Here is a 26,160-nt window from a genome sequence, read left to right as displayed (position 1 = left end):
AAATTTCTCTTCAGACTGGGAAGGAGAAACGAGCCATTTTCAGGGCAGAAAATAACTGCATTTTTTTTTTAAGTCTTACCTGGAACATCTCAGGAGAAGGAATCAGGAGCCAGCTCGTGTTCTGGGGATGGAAAGGCCTGGATTGGACACCCGGTTGTGGGGCTTCCCTGGTAGCTCAGCTGGTAAAGAATCCACCTGCAATGCAGGAAACCCCGGTTCATTTCCTGGGTCAGGAAGATCTCCTGGAGAAGGGCAAGGCTTCCCATTCCAGTATTCTTGGGCTTCCCTGGTGGCTCAGCTGGTAAAGAATCTGCCTGCAATGTGGGAGACCTGGGTTCGATCCCTGGCTTGGGAAGATCCCCTGGAGAAGGGAAAGGCTACCCACTCCAGTATTCTGGCCTGGAGAATTCCATGGACTGGATAGCCCATGGGGTTGCAGAGTTGGGCCACTGAGCAACTTTCACACTGTGGTACCTCTTAGAATTTCTGACCTCAGGCAAATGGCTTAGCCACTTTGAGCCTTATTTTTTTTTTTTTAATGAGATTGAAAAGGTTTTCCTTAGGATATCTTGAGAAGTAAATACACTGATGTTATCTTAAGTATTTATCACAACTGCTGGAACATAGTCGTCTTCAATAAGTGCTTAATATTCTTACTGTTATTCTTGTTGCTGTTGTTATCCTATCTTCTGTTTTGATACTGAACAACTATGAGCTCTGGAGCATGCCACTTCCTTTCTCTGTCTCCATTTCATATTCGTAAAATGAAGGGTAGAATTAAATGATTCTTAAGGCCTCAGCTTCAAAGTTTTATGTTTCTAGAGTGGATTTGTTCTTCCTGTTTTGTTTTTCCTCTCTCATGTAGCAATCAATATGTCTTCAATCAGTCATTTATCAATTATTTTCTTTGGAACTTACTCAAAAAAAATCCTGTTTCAGTCAGCCTGAGTGTGCCTGTGCTTAGCCTTCTCCTAAGGCATCTACAGTCTTGTTCACACAATGCGCTAGGGCTCGCTGACTGGGCTGGAGTGAGGAGAGCAGGGTTCTGGAGCCATCCCAGATCGAGGTGAATGTCTAATTTGGCTTTCACCTAGCCTCTGAGTTGTTGATGAATAGTTATCATTAGAATCCAAGACTTCTGGTAAAGTTTGTTCCCATTCTGAAAGGTAGTAGAGCATGAATGTCAAGGACATGGATTCTGGGCGGTGGGAGGGTTAAAACACACACACACACACACACACACACACACACACACACACTACTATATATAAAATAGATAAAAAACAAATACCTACTGTATAGTACAAGGAGTGATATTCAGTATTTTGTGATAATATATAATGGCCAAGTATTACACATATGTATGTAGATACGCATAATTGAATCACTTTCTGTACACCTGAAACTAACACAACATTGTAAATTAACTGCACTTCAATTTTTTTTTTAATGGTTAAAAAAATAAAATTATACAGCTTAGAAAAAAGAGCAGAAACTCTGAGCCAGACTGTCAGATTATTTGGGTTTGAAGATGGATTTATTTATCAGATGTATGACTTTGGGAAAGTTACCTAACCTGTGTTGTCTCACCTGTAAATTGAGAACAACAGTGTCTCATTGGGTTATTTGATGATTAAGTAAATTAATTAATATAAATAAGTGTAGTAAAGTGCTTGCCTTTAGTATTGTCCATCCCAGTGTTACTATATCAGGTGTACGGTTGTAATGGGGTTTCTTCCTGTTTCTCTATTATGTTGACCCATTCTGGAAATTTTAAAATGTGATGTGGTTGGGGGTGGGGTGGACCCCTGCTTCAGTTTACTGCCTCGAGTTCTCTGCTTTCCTGGAACACTTTCTTGTCTCTCCTTCTTTCCTACAATCTGTTGGGGGGAGTCACACATCCCTAGTTATTGGCAGGGTCCTAATGTTACTTGAAGGACATACCAGGATTTGAAAGATCTACTTGAAAGATCATCACTGCCTCAAGATTCCAGGTAGTGATGATGCTCAACCAAGCAAATGCAGATCTTTCAAGGAGAGAAAATAAAGGGTTCCAGGAAAGCAGAGAACTAGAGGCAGTGAACTGAGGCAGGAGTCCTCCCACCCCCAACCACATCACGTTTTCGAATTTCCAAAATGGGCCAACATGATAGAGGATTAGGAAGAAAACCTAATAAAAATAAAATTATCCTGAGTTTGGCCTTTAGCATACTAATTCAATATTTAATGGCGGACATCTTATTTCAGACCTGATGGGGTATGTGGGTAGTAACCCCCATGTTCTATTTCCCTGGTTGGAATTGGGACATGATCTGATTAGGGTCCACCCAGATGGCAGCCCTCTTTGTGATTATGAAGCTAAAGGACAATTACTGTGATATCTTGGAGCAGTCAATCTATGCCAGCTAGTATTTATCTTGAGCTTCTGAGATCTCTACTTGTCTCACTGAAATCATAAACAGACACAAATGGACTCTTTTTAAAATTTTCAGTGGCTTCCATTTTAGTTTTCATGCCACACTGTAGATAGAGCCTGTGTTACTTCTTGCCTATTCAGGAGCCTTGTTCTTTAAGGCTGAGAAGATAAGCCAAAGATGCTGGGCCCCCAAAACAGCTCACGAGTTATTCTTGCCATATTTTACCTCCTGTTTAATTTGGCCTACTGACAGCCACCTGCCTTCTGCTTGCATGTTCCAGGTCAGTTGAAATCCCTGCACTATTCCTAGCCCCATCAATGTTTTTATTCAGTTCCTAGTGTATTTAGGTCGCTTAGCTGTGTGAGTTTCTCTTTGTTTCTACTTTGCCTCTTAAAAGTTTAGTTATAAGGGCTTCCCTGGTGGTTCAGTGATTAAGACTTCATCTTCCAGTGCAGGGAGTGTGGGTTTAATACCCAGTCAGGGAACTAAGATCCCATATGCCTTGTGGCCAGAAAAAAAAAACAAAACAAGCAAAACAGAAACAATATTGTAACAAATTCAATAAAAGACTTTAAAAAATGGTCTACATTAAAAAACAAACAAACAAACAAAAAAAACCCTTAAAAAAAAAAGTTTAGATATTGGCCTGGATTCAGTCTTCTGACCTTCCCACTGGTTAGCCTGTAGTTGTCAGAAATAAGCCTCACAGAGTGTGTTATTTGACCAATTAGCTTCTATACCACCCCTGCCAATACCTTGCTTGAAGAGGCATCCTCTGATTTGGTGACCACCTGCCCACTGATGTCAGAGATATTTCACACATCTGGCACTTAACAAATACAACATCAGTTGGAATTAATGAACTCCTTTGAAAATGTGCATTCATTATGTAAGATTCTTTATTAGCTAAATTATCTTGGTGGCAAGCAATAGAAGTTTAGTTTTTCATTTACTATCATGAGCAAAGTTAATGATGTACTATTTGACTATCCCATGGAATTCAAAGACAGGGAGGTAGCATGAATTTATGAATAACGATCTATTAATTTGGATTGTATCAATATTTTCTCTGCTTTCTTCTGTCTTCCCTATGATTAGCTTTATGCTTCCCTCTTCCTGTATACTGGCTTTTTCCTCGTGGAAGAGAATGTAATATAAGAAGCAAGCCATTCATGTCTTATAGTTTGGGTCGCCCAAGTGAGATTCAGCTTCTTAAGCCTTTATGTTTTCATTCAGACAATCCTTTTAGCTTCTGATTTAAAGATCTTCTTTTATCATATTTGGTACTGATAACTCTCTCCAGTTAATGGAAATTAGCATCTTAAAGGGAAATGCTGAAATCTGCTAAATCATCCATTTGATTTAGGGGTTTCACTAAAGAGGATATTCAATATGGAGAGAGAAGGTGTGTGTGGCAAGGCGGTGTGGAGATGCCGCTTAGTATTTTAGTTATCAAAGTACCTGGGGAACTGGTTTTCACATGCAGAAACCAAACTAGGCATGGACTCACATGATCTTGAAGGTGAGAAAAGAAACAGGAACCAGGACAGGCCAGCACAACGTCTGGTGAGAAAAGCACATTCATGGACCATATCTAGAATCCTCCTGTACTCGGTACTGCTCCCACTTGGGGCACTTATTCTCTGCTACTGTGTGCCATTGAGCACCTGACAGATTATAAGAAGCTTCTGAGAAAATGGTCTGGGGAGGGCTCTTGAGGGTTCTGGAGCAGAGCAGTGGGATTTTCAGAAAGCCTGATGTAGCAGCCCAGTGTGGGTATTATGCTATTCAGAACAACCCACCCTGGCATCTCCTTGGCACTCACGTCAGGAAGTTGCCAGTGTCAGATGTATATGATGTATGTGTGTGCTCACACAACCCACAAACATTTGTTCATGCATTTTCAGTGATTGTCATAGAGGTAGAAATTAACTGCACTTCTAAATCTTTTTAGCACCAAGAAGGAACAATGAGCTTTTCACATTACACAGACTGTACTTCAAGGTTCACAGACTTTACCTCCTGCATTTATGAACTAATTATTGCTTCAAAAAATTGGATAATGTAGTGTTAATGACTGGTTAAAGAAAGAAGGTGATAGTGAGATATTGGAACAGTTTTTGGAACAGTAAGATATTGGAACTGATTACCAACAGTTTTGTTGGTAACATAAGATTATCTCAGAAATGCTTTCCAAATCTTACAAAGAGATATTTCCTATCTTATAGCTTCATTTAGTCAATATTTCCTAAGTATTTACTGAGCTCTTTCTGTGTACCCAGGTGCTGTGAAAAATTGTAGGAAAATAAATAATCCTTGTTTTGCAAGTGTCTAACTGGAAAGACCCAATTTACATACATGAAATGGAAAACAGCAACAGAAACATATAAAAGTGATAAAGGGCATTGCATAAGGAATGGACCTATGTATTATTTCTAAGCCACATGAATGCAATTTATAAGAGGGTAAAATGAATTGGAAGTCCCAAATCAAACCAATGCATATTTTTTTTAATCAAAGTATAGTAGATAAAAAGGAGAAATACCAGTACTGGATATGATACTCAGAAAGTTTTCGGTCTAGTCAAGGAGACAAGATGCAAATCTTTTGGGAGTCCCAGGAGCCAATTAGAAAGCATAGAAGAAACATCATCAAAAATAAAAACCAAAAACCATCAAGGAATTACCAGGTGGCTTTCAACATCTACTATGCAAGACCCTGCAGCATTTCTTACTGCTTTGTCTGGGTCTTACTGGCTACTCTAGTTAGAGATCTCAAATCCCTGCAGAACCCCAGTGGTAGAGACACCTACATAATGGACTCATAGAACAGCTTAGTGTGGAAAAATGGATTTTGAGGTCAGAAAGGCTGCTGTGAAATCTCAGCTCTCATTTTCTCTGAACCTCAGTTTTCTCATCTATATCATAGGGATATTAACAATAATGCCTTATTAGTATGGTTTTCAGAGAAGGCAATGGCAACCCACTCCAGTACTCTTGCCTGGAAAATCCTATGGACGGAGGAGCCTGGTAGGCTGCAGTCCATGGGGTCACGAAGAGTCTGACACAACTGAGCGACTTCACTTTCACTTTTCACTTTCATGCATTGGAGAAGTAAATGGCAACCCACTCCAGTGTTCTTGCCTGGAGAATCCCAGGGACGGCAGAGCCTGGTGGGCTGCCGTCTATTGGGTTGCACAGAGTCGGACACGACTGAAGCGACTTAGCAGCAGCAGCAGCAGTATGGTTTTGTGGAGATTAGATGAGGATATATGCATATTATTGTAAATGGACAAGTAATATGTATTTAACAAATGGTAATTTTCATGACCTAATCAGTTCTCTTTAGTGCAACTGTGCCACTAACATAGCATTGAGATTACAAGGGCAGAAACAATGTGCAAACCATCCAGTAATATTATATCCTTATGATAGTCCATCTTTAAGGGCATTAGCTAGTTACAATATTCAATATTGATTCTGAAATTTACATTTACAAAGCCCATTCAAATATATCACCTCATTTATTCTTCTGACAACCTTTGTAGAATGTGATTGTTTCTATTTCCATTCTACAAAGAAAGAAAATGAGGCGAAGAGAGTTAGTGGGCTTGCCCCCAGATCAGATTACCAAGAAGTTGCTGAGCCCCTAAATCATATAGTCAGGAAATTGTTAAACTAAACCTGAGCCCAGAATTTTTGACTCCAAACCTCATGTTCTTCTCCCTATGCTACAGGCCTCTTAACAGTTTTGGTGTAGGTTCCAGTGGAAACTTTCTCCAAAGCCCATGTTTATCCACAAGGTACTTGCTATTAGGAGTTAACAAATAAACCGTGAATATTTAGTTGACCCACTATGTAGACAGGTGAAGCAGGGTCGTGTTTTCAATGACCAATGATTTTAGTTGGAACTTTGTTCTGTAAAATCTGTTGGATTGCCATTTGTTTTGTCTTTCGATTAGGATCCCATAGGCATAGATTGACATTAGAAAGCTGTTAATTCCAGAGGGCACAGCTAATGAAATGTCCCCAAAGTTGAGCACTTGCGCAAACTACCGTGTCGTATAGGACAGCTCCCGATTAATCATGGGGAGGCCGTTTCCTCTATCTAAATGAAATCTGCAATTTGGGAAGGAGATTAAAGATCCTTTGGGGGATGAAGGAAAAGTTGCTGTGAAAAGTCTAGAAATTAGAAAATAGATCTGCTCAATATTCATGAAGTCAGATTGGCTGGTGCAAATAGATTGCAATCTCTTATTTTCTAATGACTTGGCTTGTAGCACTCCTATATCAGTTTTACACAGATTCCTACTCATCTTTAAAAGGAATGGCTGCATTTTGTAGGTTTTTTTTTTGAAAAAAGAACTTTAGCATATCTAATACAATTTTCTGCCATGTTTGATTAATTTTTAATTTTCTACCTAAGGGTTTCTAAAGCATATTTTCAAAGGTACATAAATGATAAAGAAAAAAATATTACACAGCATGCAGAATAGGTGAATATATGTAAAATGTCAAAAGGTGAATGCTTCTATTTTGCATTGTATACAACGTCCTCACAAAAGCCAGTTTAAAGAAAAGAGTTATAGTGTTAGGTTTAATTTTGCTTCCATGAGAGAAAAAATCAAAATCCTTTAGCACAGTTGTTTCATAAGGAAATGTTTAACTCCTTGCCAAAGTTATTAGAAGTCATTGCCTATTACACTGCACAAATCCTCATGTCCTCACCTTTTCAGTTCTGTGCTTACTTCATTTTATTATGTGGTCAATGTAGCAAACAAATATTTGAAAGAAAGAGGGTGAAGGGAACTCTGAGTCATTTCATTTATCCCTCTAGCACCTGACATAGTACCTATGCAGATTCTCAAGAAATATTGTTGAGCTCTTGGTTAAATAAGTTAACAGATCCTATCTCAGAATAGACTACTTGTTATTTAAAATTTTTTTCTACTTCTCTTTTTTAGGCCAGCCCTGCTCCTATAATTGTCAACACAGACACTTTGGACACGATTCCTTATGTAAGTAACATTTTTATTAAGCCTCTCTTTAAAAACTGGTAGAACTAATCAACAGAATTTGAAATACAGTACATATTCAGTTTCAGCCAATCCAGGTAATCTCATGAAATGATGTACAGAATGAATTTTGTGCATTTTCTTTTGAAATTTGCTAACTCACAGCTTAGGCATGCTGATATTTTCCTTTTTCATTCATTGTTTTGTAAAACACAAGGGTCTGTCATGAGAAAAAAACACAGCCGATTATGACCAAATAATATTAATTTCTTATGTATTCACTGAAAAGAGATTGAATTGTCTATCAAAAGATAAACAAACTTTTCAGGTTTCTTAGTAAAGGTATATCCAAATCAATTTCTATGATAGAATCTGGATAATCTGGATATAATATGGGATCAATAAATATTTGATAGATTTTGCTAAGCTGCTACTAAGAATTGGAGCAAAACATTGTGATGGGAAAGTCTAGCTGTATCTATCTATATATAATATGCAATAAGATGTATGGTTTTATAAAAACATGGAGCATGAGATAATAGGAACAGGCAGATCAGTAAAGCCCCAGGTTCTTATTCTGAAATATAACCACTATGATGGCCAAAATTCTCAATGACAGAGTCTGGCTGGGTGGGACTGAGTGGAAAGTGGTGCAAAGCACAATGTGGGTGAGTGGTTGACTTATGGAGAGCTAACAGAGCTTCGTGAGTGGCCCTAACTGATACGGTAGAGGAGAGTAATTTAGGAAGATGGGACAAATTCAGATGCCTGCAAACAAAAGGTTTGAGGCAATGAGAAGGGCTGCAGGCATAATGGACAAGAACAAATACACCCTGGTCTTTGATTAAATGAGTACAAAGTGCTTGGTAAGTACTGGCTGTTCTCAGTCTTAGAACCTAACCTCTAATGCCCACAAGGACCAAGCAAATCACAGAAGCAGGTGGATCAGGAAGCAGAGGGAGAGTAGGGAATAGAAAGCACAAGAGTTTCCAAAGGTGGGGGAATGGAGAAGCAACCTGGCTCCACTGGGTGGATCCCAAAGGGAAATGGGATCAAGAGTTCCCAGATCATTCCATGTTTCAAGAGAAGTCAGAAATCTGAATTTTTTTTTTTTTTTTTTTTTTTAGAAATCTGAATTTTTTATACAGTTTTGCAGGCAACTAACTCTCAGAAGTTCAAACTCTATGTGTACCAACCAAAGCATGTCTAGTCTAAAGGCTGTCCTTTGGGAGACACCTGCCTCAGAGAAACTGAAAGTTCTGAGCAGATGCTGCAAGCCAGACTCGGCCACAGGGGAGCGGGGTGCCAGAACTGGAGTAGAAGGTTGGGACTTGATTACAGGGACAAGTGATTAAAACTGGGACACAGGGTCAGGACAAGAATAACAGCAAGCTTGACTTAATGCTGAATCACCTGAACTACTGAACTAGGGCTTCTTAAATCTCTCTGAACAAGAGTCATTTGGGGTCATGCTGGAAATGGGATTAAGCTTACTGGTAGGAATCAAGTGGCCCCGGTTGTGAAAAGTAAAGGACTCTGTTGGAAGGAAGCAAAGCAATTATTAAAGACACATAATGTTCCTATTCTCTCTCTCACTCTTTCTGTTTTCCTTTATTTATCAAACATTTGTTTCTGGATTGGACTTTCCTGGTGGCTCAGTGGTAAGGTGGAGAAGGCAATGGCACCCCACTCTAGTACTCTTGCCTGGAAAATCCCATGGACAGAGGGGCTTGGTAGGCTGCAGTCCATGAGGTTGCTAAGAGTCGGATGACTGAGCAACTTCACTTTCACTTTTCACTTTCATGCATTGGAGAAGGAAATGGCAACCCACTCCAGTGTTCTTGCCTGGAGAATCCCAGGGATGGAGGAGCCTGGTGGGCTGCTGTCTATGGGGTCGCACAGAGTCAGACACAACTGAAGCAGCTTAGCAGCAGCAGCAGCAGTGGTAAGGAATCTGCTTACCAATGCAAGAGATATGGGTTCAATCCCTGGGTCAGGAAGATCCCCTGGAGAAGGCAATGACAGCCCACTCCAATATTCTTGCCTGGAAAATCCCATGGACAGAGGTGCCTGGTGGGCTACAGTCCATGGGGTCACAAGAGTTGAACATGACTTAATGACTAAACAACAATAAATATCTGGATTACTGTATACCTGACATTGTTTTAAGTACTTAACAAATATTAACTCAATTAATCCTCATAACAACCTTATGAGACAGGTACTATTGATTTCTCCATTTTACAGATGAGAAAACTGAGTAGTAAAGAGATTAAGTAACTGTCTCAGAATTGTATAGAAAGAAGCCAAGCCAAGAAGGAATCTGGGTATCCTGACTGTAGAGTGTGAGGTCTTACTTAACTCTGATCTTGTGACTGCTTGTTTCCACCTTCCCTCCCTTCTTTTCTACCTCTCAGCTTAAGAACAAAGTTTTCTTACTTACCTCTTGGCAACATGCAGTTTTGGGTGGAAGACAATTTGTCACAGAGGCTTCAATACCCTTGGGAGAGGGATACATATATACACACACACACACACACACACACACACACACACACACATATATATAATTGTATGTATTATTGTATATATTATATATTATTTATATATAAGGATTCTATATCTTTATTATAGTAAATCTCTTTACTATATCCAATGGCATCATCCAAAGCAGATGAGCATGCTTTGAAGAAGTAGACATGGAGCCCAGAGACTTGGTTTTGTAAGTAGGACTGCTTACTTGCAGTCAGTTCAGTTCAGTTCAGTCGCTCAGTCGTGTCCGACTCTTTGCGACCCCATGAATCGTAGCACGCCAGGCCTCTCTGTCCATCACCAACTCCCGGAGTCTACCCAAACCCATGTCCATCAAGTCAGTGATGCCATCCAACCATCTCATCCTCTGTCATCCCCTTCTCCTCCCACCCCCAACCCTACCCAGTATTAGGGTCTTTTCCAATGAGTCAACTCTTCGCATGAGGTGGCCAAAGTATTGGAGTTTCAGCTTCAATATCAGTCCTTCCAATGAACACCCAGGACTGATCTCCTTTAGGATGGATTGATTGTATCTCCTTGCAGTCCAAGGGACTCTCAAGAGTCTTCTCCAACACCACAGTTCAAAAGCATCAATTCTGCGGTGCTCAGATCCATATTATTTCAAAGCCTTCTTTAGGGTTCTCATGACTAACTTCCAGATGCCTTCATGTATAAATAATTTATCAATAAGAATCTAAGAATTTTGAACAGACATGCTCGATTGGTATCCCAATTAATTAGCTAGTAAAATCAGCCAAATATAACATTAATTGAACTGTTCTTGTTCTCTTAAATATCAATTCTTTGATATTTTTAAAATGTATTTCTTAATTGGATGATAATTGCATTAGTGTGCTGTTTTCTGCCATACAATAGTGTGGATCAGTCATAATTATATATATTGTTGGATTTTTTTTTTTATTTTAGGAGTACGTTTAATTTATTTTCATTGGAGGATAATTACAATATTGTAATTTTTTGCCATATATCAGCATGAATTGGCCATAGGTGTACAAGTGTACCCCGCCCCTCCTGAATCTCCCTCCCACATCCCTCCCCACCTTATCCCTTCAGGTTCTATATTGTTCAGTCGCTCCGTCATGTCTGACTCCACGACGCCACGGGCTGCAGCACACCAGGCTTTCCTGTCCTTCACTATCTCCTGGAGATAGTGTTCATTGAGTTAATGCTTAAACTTGTGTTCATTGAGTTGATGATGCCATCCAATCAGCTCATCCTATGTCGCACCCGTCTCCTCCTGCCCTCAATCTTTCCAAGCATTAGGGTCTTTTCCAGTGAGTCAGCTCTTTGCATCATGTGGCCAAAGTATCAGAGCTTCAGCTTCAGCATTAGTCCTTCCAATGAGTATTCAGAGTTGATTTCCTTTAGGATTGACTAGTTTGATTGCCATACTCTCTAAGGGACTCTCAAGAGTCTCCTCCAGCACCACAGTTCAAAAGCATCAATTCCTCAGCACTTAGTCATTTTTATGATCCAACTCGCACATCCATATGTGACTGCTGGAAAAATCATAGCTTTGATTATACAGACCTTTGTCAGCTAAGTGATGTCTCTGCTTTTTAATACACTGTCTAGTTTTGTGATAGCTTTTGTTCCAAGGAGCAAGCGTCTCTTAATTTCATGGTTTCAGTCACCATCAGCAGTGATTTTGGAGTCCAGAAAATAAAGTCTGTCACTGCACTTTTTTCCCCATCTATTTGCCATGAAATGATAGGACTGGATGCCATGATCTTAGTGTTTTGTTTGTTGCGTTTTAAGCCAGCATTTTTACTCTCCGCTTCCACCTTCATCAAGAGGTTCTTTAATTCCTCTTTGCTTTCTGTCATTAGGGTGGTGTCATCTGCATATCTAAGGTTATTGATATATATGTAGATATATAAATAAATAAATAGATAGATATATCCTCTCCCTTTGGAGCCTTCCTCCCTCCTCCCATCCCACCTGACCAAGTCATCACAAGATGTGTACTCTAAATAGCAATTTTAATATCTGATTTTGAATTGCTCAAAGGGATTTTTAAAAATTATCTTCAACTTTTTTGTACATAATGCAAACCCTCTTTGAGCTTGCTTAAGAGCAGGATCTTTAGGGAAGTTTGCTAAATATGCCTCAAATGTCCCAGTTCTCATGGCGATGTGTTGCTGAGCTATCCATTTACTCTTCTGGACCTAAATTGATCAATAAGACAGAAATTGCAATATCGACCCCTGAGGTGTTGGTGAGGATCTTAATGAGGCTATGTATGTGAAATTATGCTTTGTTAACTTCTAGTTAATGAGAGTTTATTATTATTTTATTCAGTAAACACTTATGAAGTAACATGTGCTAGACTCCAAGAGAACATTAAATATTAATATCTTCCCCCATGTCTCAGAACTATAAATATATTGTGTATTGAAAAGTGGCAGATGGAGCACACATTGAGATTGACATAGGTCTAACCCTCCTCTTTGTTCCTGATTCACTGAGTGACCTTGAACAAATCACTGTTCCTTTTGTGGTCTATTTTCTCATTCCCTGGTGTTCTATACTTTGTTTTCATCTTTTCTGTCTCACATTCTAGTTGTTCACATAATTTCAGCTCTACTTAATGAAGAAACAATTTCAGAGTTCCCCAGAGCATTTCAGTCATGTTGTATAAGAATATTTCCTTCTTTAAAGTGTTACCTGCATGACAAATTTTAACTAAGTCCTCCTCAAAAATAATTTCATTATGTTAATATATTAATTTTGCTAGTTAGCAAATTTTTAGAAATATATGATTCTTGCAGAATCATATATGATTCTGCAGAAATGACTCCCTGACATACATGCAAACAGCAGTCAAACAGCAGGAGGAAATCTGTGGTCAAAGGAAAGTTTTAAGCAACTGTCTAGTAACAATACAAAAGATATTCAAAGGAAATTCTGCTTTTTTTTTCTTTAAAGGAAGGTAAGTTAAGGGATCTTAAAACTCTGTAAGTGGTTTTACATTAATGAAGCCAGTAATGAAGGGGTCACTGAAGTTCTTAAGCATGAATGCCTCAGATAAACTCATTGTTGTATGAGGTCATGATAGTTTAGGACCTTAAATGAGACATAGTTAGTACAGACAAGCAGGAATCCCCTATATGAAAGTTAAAATCAGTGAGGAAAAAGCAAGAAGTGAAAATCCCCATTTCAACATTGTGTAGTTTCTGTTTTTCACTCAATCATTTTATGCTTCCCCATTATATATTGAGGGCTCCCCAGGTGGTTCAGTGGTAAACAACCCACCTGCCAATGCAGGAGATGTAACAGATGGGTTTGATCCCTGGGTTTGGAATTCCCCTTGAAGGAGGGCATGGCAACCCACTCCAGTATTCTTGCCTGGAGAATTCCATAGGCAGGAAAGCCTGGAGGGCTACAGTCCATGGGGTTGTAAAAAAGTCAGACACGACTGACTGAGCACATCACATGTTATATATTGAATACTGTCTTATGACAGGTATGAAAAGTACTCTGTTCTTAGAGGTTCGGAGGTTCAGAGTAAGTAGTTACCTGTAAGTCCAGCTCCCATAGGTTTGACTTGGGAAAAAGGTAGCATGTTTCCCTCTCTGTATTCTATAGCCAGTTGGCATGGAAACCTCCTCTCCTGACCATATCTGTGCTTCTTCCCTTCCTTTAACTCAAACTTCTCTGAGTTCTATGATCAACACCATCCAAACAAATACCCTTCTTCCTGCTTTAGGTAAATACATTTAGAGAGATTCTAGAATGTTGTTTCCCTCCATTCTTCTTTATAGTGTTCATTTCATAGTGATTATATTATGACCTGTTTTCTGGAAATATACCGTGGGAAGGGGTAGACTCAAAAATCATGAGTTTTGAATCTTGTTAAGTAACTTGGATTTCAATGGATGCAAACCTCTCATCTTACAGATATAGTTATTCTAGCTCAACTAGAAAATGGTAGAGATTGGTCTACCATTTACTGTTACTCCACATAACAGTCAATTTTTGGTGTGTAACCAGCAACCACAAAACCAATGATGTATAACAGTAAGTATTTATTTCTTCCATAAGAGTTTGCTGGTTGGCTGAGCTAGCTGCTTCAGGCTGAGGATTGCCAAGTTGGCTGGGGTATTACTGCTTCACATATTTGATTCTGGGGCCCAGGGGGTGGAACATTACTACCCAAAGTATGTTATTTTAATTGTGATGAAAGAGGACACACCCAAGACACAAGCCCGGTTATAGACTCTGCTCACATCATATCCACTAACACCCTAGTGGCTAAAGCAAGTCATATTGCCAAGTTCAGAGTGGAGGAAGGAGTGAATATTTGCTGAACAGGAAACTAATTTCTTGTTTAATTTCACCAAAACTTTATATAAAATGGCTAAGAATGTGTATATGACCCATTGTTAAAAAAAATTAGTTAAAATAGAAGGAATCTTGGTCTTTAAAAGTATTAGGAGGAATAAACAATTAAAATGTCAAAGAGACCTGATTCAACTGATACAGGGAATGGGTGTCTACATTATTGAGGATGTTTAAGGGAAAATATGGAAAAATAAAAGGAACATCCAGCAAGTATTGGCAGTATGATGATTTTACTTCCCTGTGAAACCCTTTGTTGTCTGAAACTTTTGTTTCCAGAGATAGAAATAATAGTGGAGACAAGGAAATTTGTTCCAGAAATTTAAGAACTGCATCTTGCCTCCCAGGAAGTGTGGGAGAGAGAGAAGGAGAGGAAAGAGTTAGGTTACAAAAATGTTGAGAGTCCTTAGTAGTATCATCCATTGTATTGATACTTGACTGCCAAGAAGATCATTTATATAAAAGCTATTTAAAAACCATCATAATATTCTTATAATATCCCCAGTGAGATTTTTATAGAGCACTTTAAATGTGAAAGGTCACTGGGTGCAGATAGAGCTATAACTCTGGGGCGGAGGACAATAGAGTAGTTTAATGGGGATAAAACAGATGAAGGAAAGGCTGGCAGTGTGAGTGAAGGTTGGTGAGAAGAGAAGGGGATGAGAGAAAAGATAATGTGGACTCAGGGACATAGAGAAGCAATCAAATTAGCAGTGAGGTTCAGTCGAGAGCCAAAGAATGGGCTAGAGACTAGGAGGTGTTATTAAGCGAGGTTAATAAATGGCATTTCTGATTGATCCTGGGGCAGGAAACCGAAAGTAAGAGCCCTCTGAGGAGGAAGTTGCCGTGTTGTGGAGATGGGATGACCAAGCACTTGGTCACAGAACTGGCTGGTTAGGCATGAATTTATTTGAGTCACTTTGTACAATAATAGACCCTTGTGATTTAGGCTACTATTCACTTTTAATTGGATGGTTTTTCAGAATTATCCATGAAGGGAGAGAAAGCAGAATTGTTTGTTTCTTTGAACCATTCTAGTGGTGAAATAGTTTGGAAGAACTTGATGATTTTAGTGCATGTTCTAAGTTGGGTTTAACTCTTTTGCAACCCCATGGACTGTAGCCCACCAGGCTTCTCTTTCAGGCAAGAATACTGGAGTAGGGTGCCAATTCCTTCTCTAGGGGATCTTCCCAATACAGGGATCAAACCCACATCTCCTGCATTGGCAGGCAGATTCTTTACCATTGAGCCACCTGGGAAATCCATTTAGTATATTTACTTTTCAGCAAACAAGTTTGTTTCTTTTTGTGGTTTTTCCCATGAACACTGTTAAAACTGTGTTGTTGATATTTTTATCTGTTGGATTTGTAGTATTATCTAGAAATGAAAAATCCTTATCTGCCAGAAAACAGCTTCATACTGGCTTAACTATGCCCATCAGGCAATAGGAATTTAGCAATAGAGGCAAAGCTATCAATATTTGGTCCACAGTCCAATCTAGACAACCTAAATCCATTTCTCAACTGCCACACTCAGCCTATCCCTTTCCATTTGTTACTTTGCTCTAAAAGGCGAAAGATGAAACATCATAGTATTTCTCAAATATTAATGTAGGTAAAGTCTTCCAGAGATCGTAAAAAGCAGATAACGATTTAGTAGGTTTGGAAATGGGGTCTGAGAGTATTCATTTCTAATAAGCTCCAAGGTGAAGCTGATGTTCAATTGTGCATCACACTTTGCATCACACTTTGTGTAACAAGAGTCTAATGAGAGAGACTAGGCTTTGAATTCAGAAGCAACTGGGTTCTAAGGCCACCTCTGCTAGTACTTGCCTGAGTTTTGGTTAAGTCAAATTATCCATTGAAACCACTCTTTTATTATTTGTTAAATGAGAATAATAATGCGTGCCTTTCAGAAGTTGTTATTACTCTTCCTACAATATAGAAGATGCTTAATAATTGTTCATCATAAGACTGGGTGGAGGGGTGCCTTTGATGAAACAGAGCATGCCTTTAACTTAATCTGGATCTCCTGAGACAAGAAATAGCTGGTCCAGCGGTACGGCCAATAGCAGATAGGTAGGTCCATGGGCCTACCTCCATCTGGATCTTTGCTATTTGAAATGTGACTCATTGACTAGCAGTATCATTATTACCTGGAAGCTTGTGAGCACAGAATCTTAAGTTCCCACTGAAGACTTATTAAATCTGTGTTTTCAAGAACTCCAGTGATTGATATGCATATTAAAGTTTGAGAAGCTAGTCAGTATGGAAGAAACTTCCTTTTTTGATTCGGATACAGCTGTCTTTGTTCTTTCACACCTTTTGGTCTGCACTTGGGGCAACTGCCCTTTTCACTTGTTCACCTTAAACATATGCATAGGGAACATATCAGTTCAACGGAGAAAGAATCAGTTCAACAGATAGAGACATATTTAGTGGCCAAGCTTCTAGACCTGTTCTTTCCAAGACAGTAGTTATAAGTCTCGTGTGGTTATTCAAATTTATTAGCATAATATAAAATTTAAAATTAAGTTCCTCAGTCTTACTAACCACATTTTAAGTGCTCAATAGCCAACATGGTGAGTACCATATTCAACAGTGTGGATATAGAATATATTCATCATTCCAGAAAGTTCTATTGGACAGAGCTCTTCTAGATATTAAGAAAGAAATAGAGAGGAAGGAAACTAATATTTATTGATGGGACACTTTATTCTAGGTGTTTTATATATATATTATCTAATTAATGATATAATTACCCTCCCAACTTTTATGAGTTGGTCTCATTTCCATCTTCTTAGACTTGAGTATTTTTAAATCATCTAAATAATCATCACTCTCCTAGGAAATTGTGGGGTATGTTCATGTGGAAGACATGGTCCCTGTCCTCATGGCCCTTAAATGTTTGTTAAATTTGAAGGTTCTTTTACATGACACACAAGGAGGCAAATGCAAGCAATACTGAAAGTTTTCTTAAAAGTTCACTGATTCTCCTATTTTTCTTTCCGTGAAATTGTAAAACTCCCATATAAACTGGAATAATTCCTTTTTTAAAAAATCAAGAAATAGGTAGAAGACAGCTGATCTACTTATCCGTTCACAAATCTACTTCAATCTTTTTTCCTTGTGGTTCCCTTATAGAGGGCACTTTGCTGGCCACTCTACTCAGAACTGTTCATCAGTATACCCATCACTCCATGCACGCGGGCTTGTCATATCAGACCTAGGGTGGGAAACAGTGAGAAAGTGACAGTTGTCCAAGGGAAGAATGGGATTGATGGATGTGAGTCACTCTGAAGGTACATGCCACACATACCTCGGCAGAGAAGCCGCTGTTGCTCCAAGGAGCTCAGCCTGACAGTGCAGGTTAAGAACAAGGTAGAAAAATCCTGGGAAGGATTTGTATAGTTTCTCTATGACATTGCTACTCAAGAGGCAGTCTCTGAACTGGTAGCCTCAGATTTTCCCAGGCAAATTACTAGAATTGCAGAATCTCCAGCCCCACCCTGGACCTAAAGAATCAGAATCTCTGAGGTAAGGGCCAAGGAGTCTATGTTTTTACAATCATCCCAGGTGATTCTTATGCACACTAAAATTTGAGAGATGCTAGCAGACACCTGAAGTGTCTGCGTAGACTGAAGAAGGGGTGAAGGGTAGGGTAGGAAATGCTGCATACAGGAAGCATGAAATAAAGCTATAGAGACTCACTACAGTACAGTGTAACACACTTAGAATTAATCTGAGCCAATATTTAGTCCTCATGTTGCTTCTTTAATCATATAGGATGCTTTTGAAAAGCATTGTCTCTCATGCTCTATTGGAATCCATCAGATAATGCATAGTGATAGCGTGGTTTATTCTAACTCATCCAAAAGGATTCAGCTTTAAATAATGCTTCTTCAGGGAAGCTAAAGTTAGGCATAGTGTCCCCTGTAGATGCTTCTACTTCAGATTCTGCTTTCACTTCTTAGAATTTATCATGTGTTTGTGTTGTCACTTCAGTTGTATCCAAATCTTTGTGACCCTGTGGACTGTAGCCTACCAGGCTCCTCTGTCCATGGGATTCTCTAGACAAGAATACTGGAGTGGGTTGCTATGCCCTCCTGCAGGGGATCTTCCCAACCCAGGGATGGAACCCAGGTCTGTTATGTCTTCTACATTGGCAGGTGCGTTCTTTACCACTAGAACCACCTGGGAAGCCCCCGAATTTCTCATACTTACTTATAACTCGGACATAACTGAGTGGCTAATTGTGTGCGTGCACACACACACACACACCTTATTACTGTTCTCTAATGACTGATACTTCTTGACTGATACTTCTCTAATGACTGATACTGATACTTCTGTATAAACACCTCAAGCACATGAGGGAAAATTTACTTCATCTTTCTCACCATTGTATCTGTATAAGCTGACATATTTTTGCTGGATTGGCTGGCTGAATGAATGAATGAATGAAAATGTTTGGAAACTGCTTTCAGGGAATATGCTATGAAGAGCCATCTCATTTGAGGAAGTCAAAGAAAGGTAGAATTTTAGCTGGCTCTTGAAGAGTAAGATGTATCCAGGCAAAGTAGAGAAAATGCATTTTAGGGAGAGAAAACAGTATTGGCAAAGATCATACATCTGGAAACTCATATGTCCTGACTTCTGTGTGGCTGAAGCATAGAGCAGCAGTGTAGCATGTGGCTGGAAGGGTAAGGCTGAGTCTGATTAAGAAGACCTTGTTTGCTTGATATGAGATTTAGACTTTTCTGTGGTCCAGTAGTATCAGCTTTGCATGTGTTTGAGAATTTGTAGACATCTTTTTTTTCACTGCTCTATCTCTTGGTCTGTGCCTACTTTTGTGGTTGGTACTCTGAAATATATGTTGAATAAATAAAGCCAAGAAGCAATAGTGATCACTTAACAAAAATGAGTCACAAGCTTTTCCTGAGCCTTGTCTATGCTTCCTTATCACCCTGCTGTTGTTTGCTTTGTTCCATTAGCCTAGAAAGCCTTATCCTCCATGTCCATACATTTGGATCCCATTAAATTATCACCTCTATCAGGAAGCCTTCATCAGTCCTTCTAGGCACAATTAATGTCTTCTTCCCCCTTGAGTTTATAGAGTTTTCTCACAGGAGATTGCCTCCTTTAGTGGAAAGAGGATGGACACTGGGCTCTTTTGATCCTACCATACATTAGCTGGCTAACCTTGGAAAACTAACTTCTCTGATACTTTTCCCTCATCTTTTCCCTCAAGCAGAAAGAGTAGTTAGTACCTGTCTTGCATGGTGTATTATTTAGTATATATTTTCATAGACATTTTACAGAGACCAAAATAACAGTGCTTTTGCAAGACAGTAATTTATTTCTCCCATCTATAATAGTACATGAGTGAGTTTCCAGAACTGGAAAGTCTGAATTGCTCTACAAGGTCTAAAGTGGACCTAAGCACCTTATCTACTTGCTCTACCATCTTTGCATGTTGCCTTTGTGCACATAGCCTCCATGATGACATACCAAGAAGCAGGTGGGCAGAATTACAGCATGGTTCTTCCCTTTAAAAGCACCACTGAGAAGTTGGAAATACAATTTCCCATTTTATCCCAAGGATTAGAACTTAGGGACAAAGCCACACCTAGCTGCAATGGATGACCAAACGTATATAATCTTCATTCTGAGCTGACATGGGCCCAGATAAAAATTGAAGATCCCATCCTATGGAAGGAAAGGACACTAAATATTTGGGGACCACCAGTGGTCTCTGCCACACAGCATAATTAGTTGTCTTTTCCAGTATGAGAGCTTTCTCCCAGGAAATGCTCAAGATGATCTATGAAGTACCAGATGCTTTTTCTTTATATTTTCTCATCATTTCTAATATCAACATTTAAATACACTTTATAATAAATGTTTTATCACATTTGTTCAAATATATACTCTAGTGCATATGCGTATGCATGCTCACAAACATTTTACAGATAGAAAAACTCAATAAAAAAAAAAACTAGCAATCACTGATTGGAAGCATTAGAAACAACAATTAGATATTGCCTACTCATAATAAATATTCAACAAGTGATGACCATTGTTATTGTGCAAAATACTATTTACAACATTCTTCCTTGTTTAATAATCATCATTCAGTATTATCCAAAATATTTTGCTTATCTTTAAATTCCAGGATCTATCTAAACTCAAGTCCATGCATAGAGTAGGATTTCAATAAAAGTTGAATTTGTCACTGTTGTATTCAGTTGTATTATTCAAATTTAGATGTAGAATACATAATACAGAATACATTTTTAATCTAAAAAAATAACTGGCCAGGAAAATGTACGTGCTTTAATTTGAGCCACATGACCGTGTGGATTGAGATGCATGCTGCCATCTAAGAGTGGGGTGCCCAATTTATCAGCTTAATTTGCAAAAGTTTGACATGCTTGTTCATAACAACTACTTTCAAAGTAAATGCTTTTAAAATGCATTTTTCTTCATGTGCAGTTTTGAAATAAAAATAAAGGCAGTCATATATGATAAAGGAGATCAAGGTTAGTTGGGGGAGCTCAAATAGAATAGAAGAAAGAGAAGAGAAGAGTGATGGTTGAGTAAAAAGCAATATCAGTAAAGGACATGATATCAGAGTAGTAAAGAGAAATGAATTAAAATCTTTATACCATTTTCCTTCAATTTTAAGAACATTATCATTGCAATGAAATTAGAAACCCCTACTTCAAACTTGTCTCAGAAAAAGAAGGCAGAAATACTAAAAGATTATTTACTAGGGCTTCAGGAATTTTATGTGATGCTTAGAGTAGTTTATAACCTTGCCTTTCCCTGTTAAATTTCACTGGACTTTTAAATGGACTTTACTTCGCTGTCACCGTTCATAAACCAGTTCTTGAAGGGTGACTACAGGTATTTGTTCTCTGGGAAGTTAGACAAATCCAGTATTTCTATTGTGACTTTTCTAATATAAATCATGCTTTCGGTGCCCACACATCATTATTTGAATTTTTGCAAATCTTCTTTCTATTGATGTCTATCCATCTTTGGTTCATCTCCAGGATGCAAGCCTTTTTATTAAAAAAAAAAAAGTCTTTTTCTTAGTGGCTACTTGTCTTTCTGAGAACTCTAGAATATTGTCAGTGGAGATTACTTTGACTGTCTTTTCTGGCAGGTATAAGATTGTGTCTTTCTTGGGCTTACCTGCTAGTCCTATAACACTGGGCTGTTGCTGCTGCTGCTAAGTTGCTTCAGTCGTGTCCAACTCTGTGCAGCCCCATAGATGGCACCCCGCCAGGGTCCCCATCCCTGGGATTCTCCAGGCAAGAATACTGGAGTGGGTTCCCATTTCCTTCTCCAATGCATGAAAGGGAAAAGTGAAAGTGAAGTCGCTCAATCGTGTCTGACTCCTAGCGACCCCATGGACTGCAGCCTACCAGGCTCCTCCATCCATGGGATTTTCCAGGCAAGAGTACTGTCGTGGGTTGCCATTGCCTTCTCCATAACACTTGGCAAGCTACATAAAAGCTCTGCACCTTAGTTTCCTCATCTATAAAATGGAATAACATCATCTACCTCATAGGTTCATTCATTAAATGAAGTAATGAATATGAAGCACTTAATATTGAACCTAGCACAGAGCAGTCAATTACCACTGATTTATGATTTTTTGTAGTAGAAATCCATCTTTAAAGTAAATAACATTTTAAGCAAAAACCTTTTTTGAAGATTTGGTTTTTAAAAGATGCAACTGTTTCAGTTTCCTATGTCTATAAATACAGGGTCTAAGACAAAGTGGCATTATCTCACATGGATACTTGCCAGAAGCCTTCTGCTACATGACTTTCAATGGTTGACTTCCTCATGTGTCTTCTCTTTCCTCAGTGGATTATATCTCAGCCTAAATTATTTCTTCTCCATTGTCACTTAGGAGTTCCAGATTTGTTTGAATATTTGATTAGCAAGGTGAACTTTCCTGTGCTTCTCCTTTGGTGAAAAATCATAGCTGCTGCTTCACAAGCAGCCTTAATAGCAATATGTCTTGATTATTCTGATTTCCATTAAGTGATCCAAATGATCTTTTCCCCAGAGGTGTTTTATTTTGGAAACCCAGGAGCGTAGAACTCAAAGAATACCAGCCTAAGGAGGTTTTACTTGAAGGAAATATAGTTGGGAGATAAAAAAAGCCAGATTGGTCAAGCAGTGAGCTGAGAGGAGCATATAAATAGCCCATCATAATCAGTATCCCTTTAAAGACAATTTCAGGGAATTTATTTGTTTGTTGCTTTTAAACAAATTGCTAATACTTTTCCTGACTCCCTGAAGCAGTGCTTCTGAACTTGAACTGCACATTTTATCACTTTGTGTCCTTTAAATATACTGATGCCTGGATTCCAGTAACAGAGAGTCCTTATTGGGCCTGACTGTAACCTGGGCATCAACACTGGAATATTGAAAATCTTTCCACATGATTCCTGTGTGCAGCTGAGGTTGAGAACCCCTGAGAGAGTTGTAAAATGGAGAGCACTGTAGGAGGGAGGAGAAGAGATGGTGGGGTAGAAGGACTTGAGCTCAACTCTGCTCATGGAAACATCAGAATCACAACTAACTGCTGAACAATCATCAGCAAAAAAGACTGGAACCTACCAAAAAAAGATATTATGCATCCATAGATTCTATATCCAAAGATATTCCACATCCAATAAGACTGTAGGATGATCACTTTTGCAGTATAATCAAATCCCGTATCTGCTAGGTGGCAAACCACAAACTGGAAATTAATTATACCACAGAGGTTCTCCCACAGGATTGAGAGTTCTGAGCCCCATGTCAGGCTCCCCAGCCTGCGGTCTGTCATCAGGAAAAGGAGCCCCAGAGCATTTGACTTTGGAGGCCAGTGGGACTAGAGTGCAAGAACTACACAGGTCTAGGGAAAATAGAGATTATACTCTTAGAGGGCGTACACAATGTTCCCTGAGCACTGGGCCCTAGAGCAAAGCAGTGACCCTCTTGAAGTATGGGCCAGACCTACCTGGGGATCTTGGAAGTCTCCTTGGAAGGTGGGGTTCAGCTGTGTCTTACTGTGAGAAGAAAAGTAGAAAAGATAAAGTGGTAGCAAAGGCCCCCAGTGTATATTCATTAGCCTGTGCTCTGCTACAGGTTGATGTTTTGGCACACAGATTTGGCCCTGTGCAACAGCCTGAAGGATTGATGGTTTTGAACTGTGGTGCTAGAGAAGACTCTTAGAGTCCCTTGGACAGCAAGGAGATCAAACCAGTCGTGACATTTTACAGGAGGTAGTGATCAAGACCATCCCCAAGAAAAAGAAATGCAGAAAGGCAAAGTGGTTGTCTGAGGAGGCCTTACAAATAGCTGAGAAAAGAAGAGAAGTGAAAGGCAAAGGAGAAAAGGAAAGATATACCCTTCTGAATGCAGAGTTCCAAAGCAAAGAGAGATAAGAAAGCCTTCCTCAGTGATCAATGCAAAGAAATAGAGGAAAACAATAGAATGGGAAAGATTAGAGATCTCTTAAAGAAAATTCGAGACACCAAGGGACTATTTCATGCAAAAATGGGCGCAATAAAGAACAGAAATGGTATAGACCTAACAGAAGCAGAGGATAGTAAGAAGAGGTGGAAAGAATACACATAGGAACTATACAAAAAATATCTTCATGACCCAGTTAACCACAACGGTGTGATCACTCACCTAGAGCCAGACATCCTGGACTGTGACGTCAAGTGGGCCATAGGAAGCATCACTATGAACAAAGCTAGTGGAGGTGATGGAATTCCAGTTGAGCTATTTCAAATCCTAAAAGATGATGCTGTGAAAGTGCTGCACTCAATATGTCAGCAAATTTGGAAAACTCAGCAGTGGCCACAAGACTGAAAAAGTCAGTTTTCATTCCACCCAAAGAAGGTTCAAGCTACCACACAGTTGCACTCATCTCACATGCTAGCAAAGAAATGCTCAAAATTCTCCAAGCCAGGCTTCAACAGTACATGAACCATGAACTTCCAGATGTTCAAGCTGGATTTAGAAATGACAGAGAAACCAGAGATCAAATTACCAAAATCTTTTGTATCATCAAAAAAAACAAGAGTTCCAGAAAAGCATCTACTTCTGCCTTACTGACTATGCCAAAACCTTTGACTGTGTGGATCACAACAAACTGTTGTAAATTCTTACAGAGATGGGAATACCAGACCACCTGACCTGCCTGCTGAGAAATCTGTATGCAGGTCAAGAAGCAACAGCTAGAAACAGACATGGAGCTATGGACTGTTTCCATATTGGAAAAGGAGTATGTCAAGGCTGTATATCGTTACCTTGCTTATTTAATTTATATGCAGAGTACATCATGAGAAACGCTGGACTGGATGAAATACAAGCTGGAATCAAGATTTCCATGAGAAATATCAATAACTTCAGATAGGCAGATGACACTAACCTTATGGAAGAAAGCAAAGAAGAACTAAAGAGCCTCTTGATGAAAGCGAAAATGGAGAGTGAAAAAGCTGGCTCAAAACTCAACATTCAAAAAACTAAAAACATGGCATCCTGTCCCATCACTTCATGGCAAATAGATGGGGAAACAATGGAAACAGTGACAGGTTTTATTTTGGGGGGTTCCAAAATCACTGCAGATGGTGACTGCAGCCATGAAATTAAAAGATGCTTGCTTCTTGCAAGAAAAGTTATGACAAACCTAGACAGCATATTAAAAAGCAAAGACGTTACTTTGTTGACAAAGGTTCAGCTAGTCAAAGCTATGGTTTTTCCAGTTCATGTATGGATGTGAGAGTTGGACTGTAAAGAAAGCTGAGTGCCTAAGAATTGATGTTTTTGAACTGTGGTGTTGGAGAAGACTCTTGAGAGTCCCTTGGACTCCAAGGAGATCCAACCAGTCCATCCTAGAGAAGATCAGTCCTGGGTGTTCATTGGAAGGACTGATGTCGAAGCTGAAACTCCAATACTTTGGCCACCTGATGTGAATAACTGACTCATTGGAAAAGACCCTGATGCTGGGAAGGATTGGGGGCAGGAGGAAAAGGGGACAACAGAAGATGAGATGGTTGGATAGCATCACCGACTTGATGGACATGAGTCTGAGGAAGCTCCAGGAGTTGGTGATGGACAGGGAAGCCTGGCATGCTACAGTCCATGGGGTTGCAAAAGAGTTGGACATGGCTGAGCAAATGAGCTGAACTGAATTCTAAAGGAAATCAACCCTGAATACTCATTGGAAGTACTGATGTTGAAGCTGAAGCTGAAATTCCAATACTCTTGCCACCTGATGCGAAGAGCTGACTCACTGGAAAGGACCCTGATGCTAGGAAATATTGAGAGCAGCAAGAGAAGGATGCACAGAGGATGAGATGGTTGGATGATATCACTTAATCAATGGACATGAACTTAGACAAACTGCAGAAGATGGTGAGGGACAGAGAGGCCTGATGTGCTGCAGTCCATCATCAGATAGGCTGCTTTAAGTCATCCTGAGTGCACAGCCACCTCTAAACATACCTCTTGACATGATCCTTCCCAATAGAGGGATAAGACCCAGCTCCACCCACCAGTGGACTAGTACTAGTCCCTACCACCAAGAAACCTGCACAAGTTCCTGAACCATCCTCTAGGGGGTAAACAGCAGAAGCAAAAGGAACTACAAACCTGGAGCCTGTGAAGTGAAAACGACAAATGCAGAAATTTAGACAAAACTGAGATAGCAGAGCAGAGAAGGCAATGGCATCCCACTCCAGTACTCTTGCCTGGAAAATCCCGTGGATGGAGGAGCCTGGTGTAGGCTACAGTCCATGGGGTCGCTGCGAGTCGG

The 26,160-nt window shown here is 39.4% G+C and overlaps 1 protein-coding gene across 12 annotated transcripts in view; it reads left to right on the top strand.

Moving 5' to 3' along the window:
- The window catches only part of DLG2 (discs large MAGUK scaffold protein 2), a 2,308,738-nt gene that overhangs the window by 1,446,494 nt on the left and 836,084 nt on the right, over window positions 1-26,160 (top strand). For 11 of the 12 annotated variants that reach the window (XM_081536923.1, XM_081536915.1, XM_081536921.1 and 8 more), the window contains one exon: window positions 7,381-7,434. The exons of the other annotated variant lie outside the window; for it this stretch is intronic. In XM_081536923.1, coding sequence (XP_081393049.1) covers window positions 7,381-7,434 — 54 coding nt within the window. The remainder of the gene's footprint in view (window positions 1-7,380; window positions 7,435-26,160) is intronic. 12 annotated transcript variants of the gene reach the window in all.

The sequence above is a fragment of the Giraffa tippelskirchi genome, chromosome 10 (assembly GCF_054371585.1).
Source record: "Giraffa tippelskirchi isolate mGirTip1 chromosome 10, T2T-mGirTip1v1.2.pri, whole genome shotgun sequence".
In the NCBI taxonomy this organism is placed as follows: domain Eukaryota; kingdom Metazoa; phylum Chordata; class Mammalia; order Artiodactyla; family Giraffidae; genus Giraffa; species Giraffa tippelskirchi.
The sequence above is the reverse complement of the archived record's forward strand: the minus strand, read 5'-3'. Positions and strand labels throughout refer to the sequence as shown.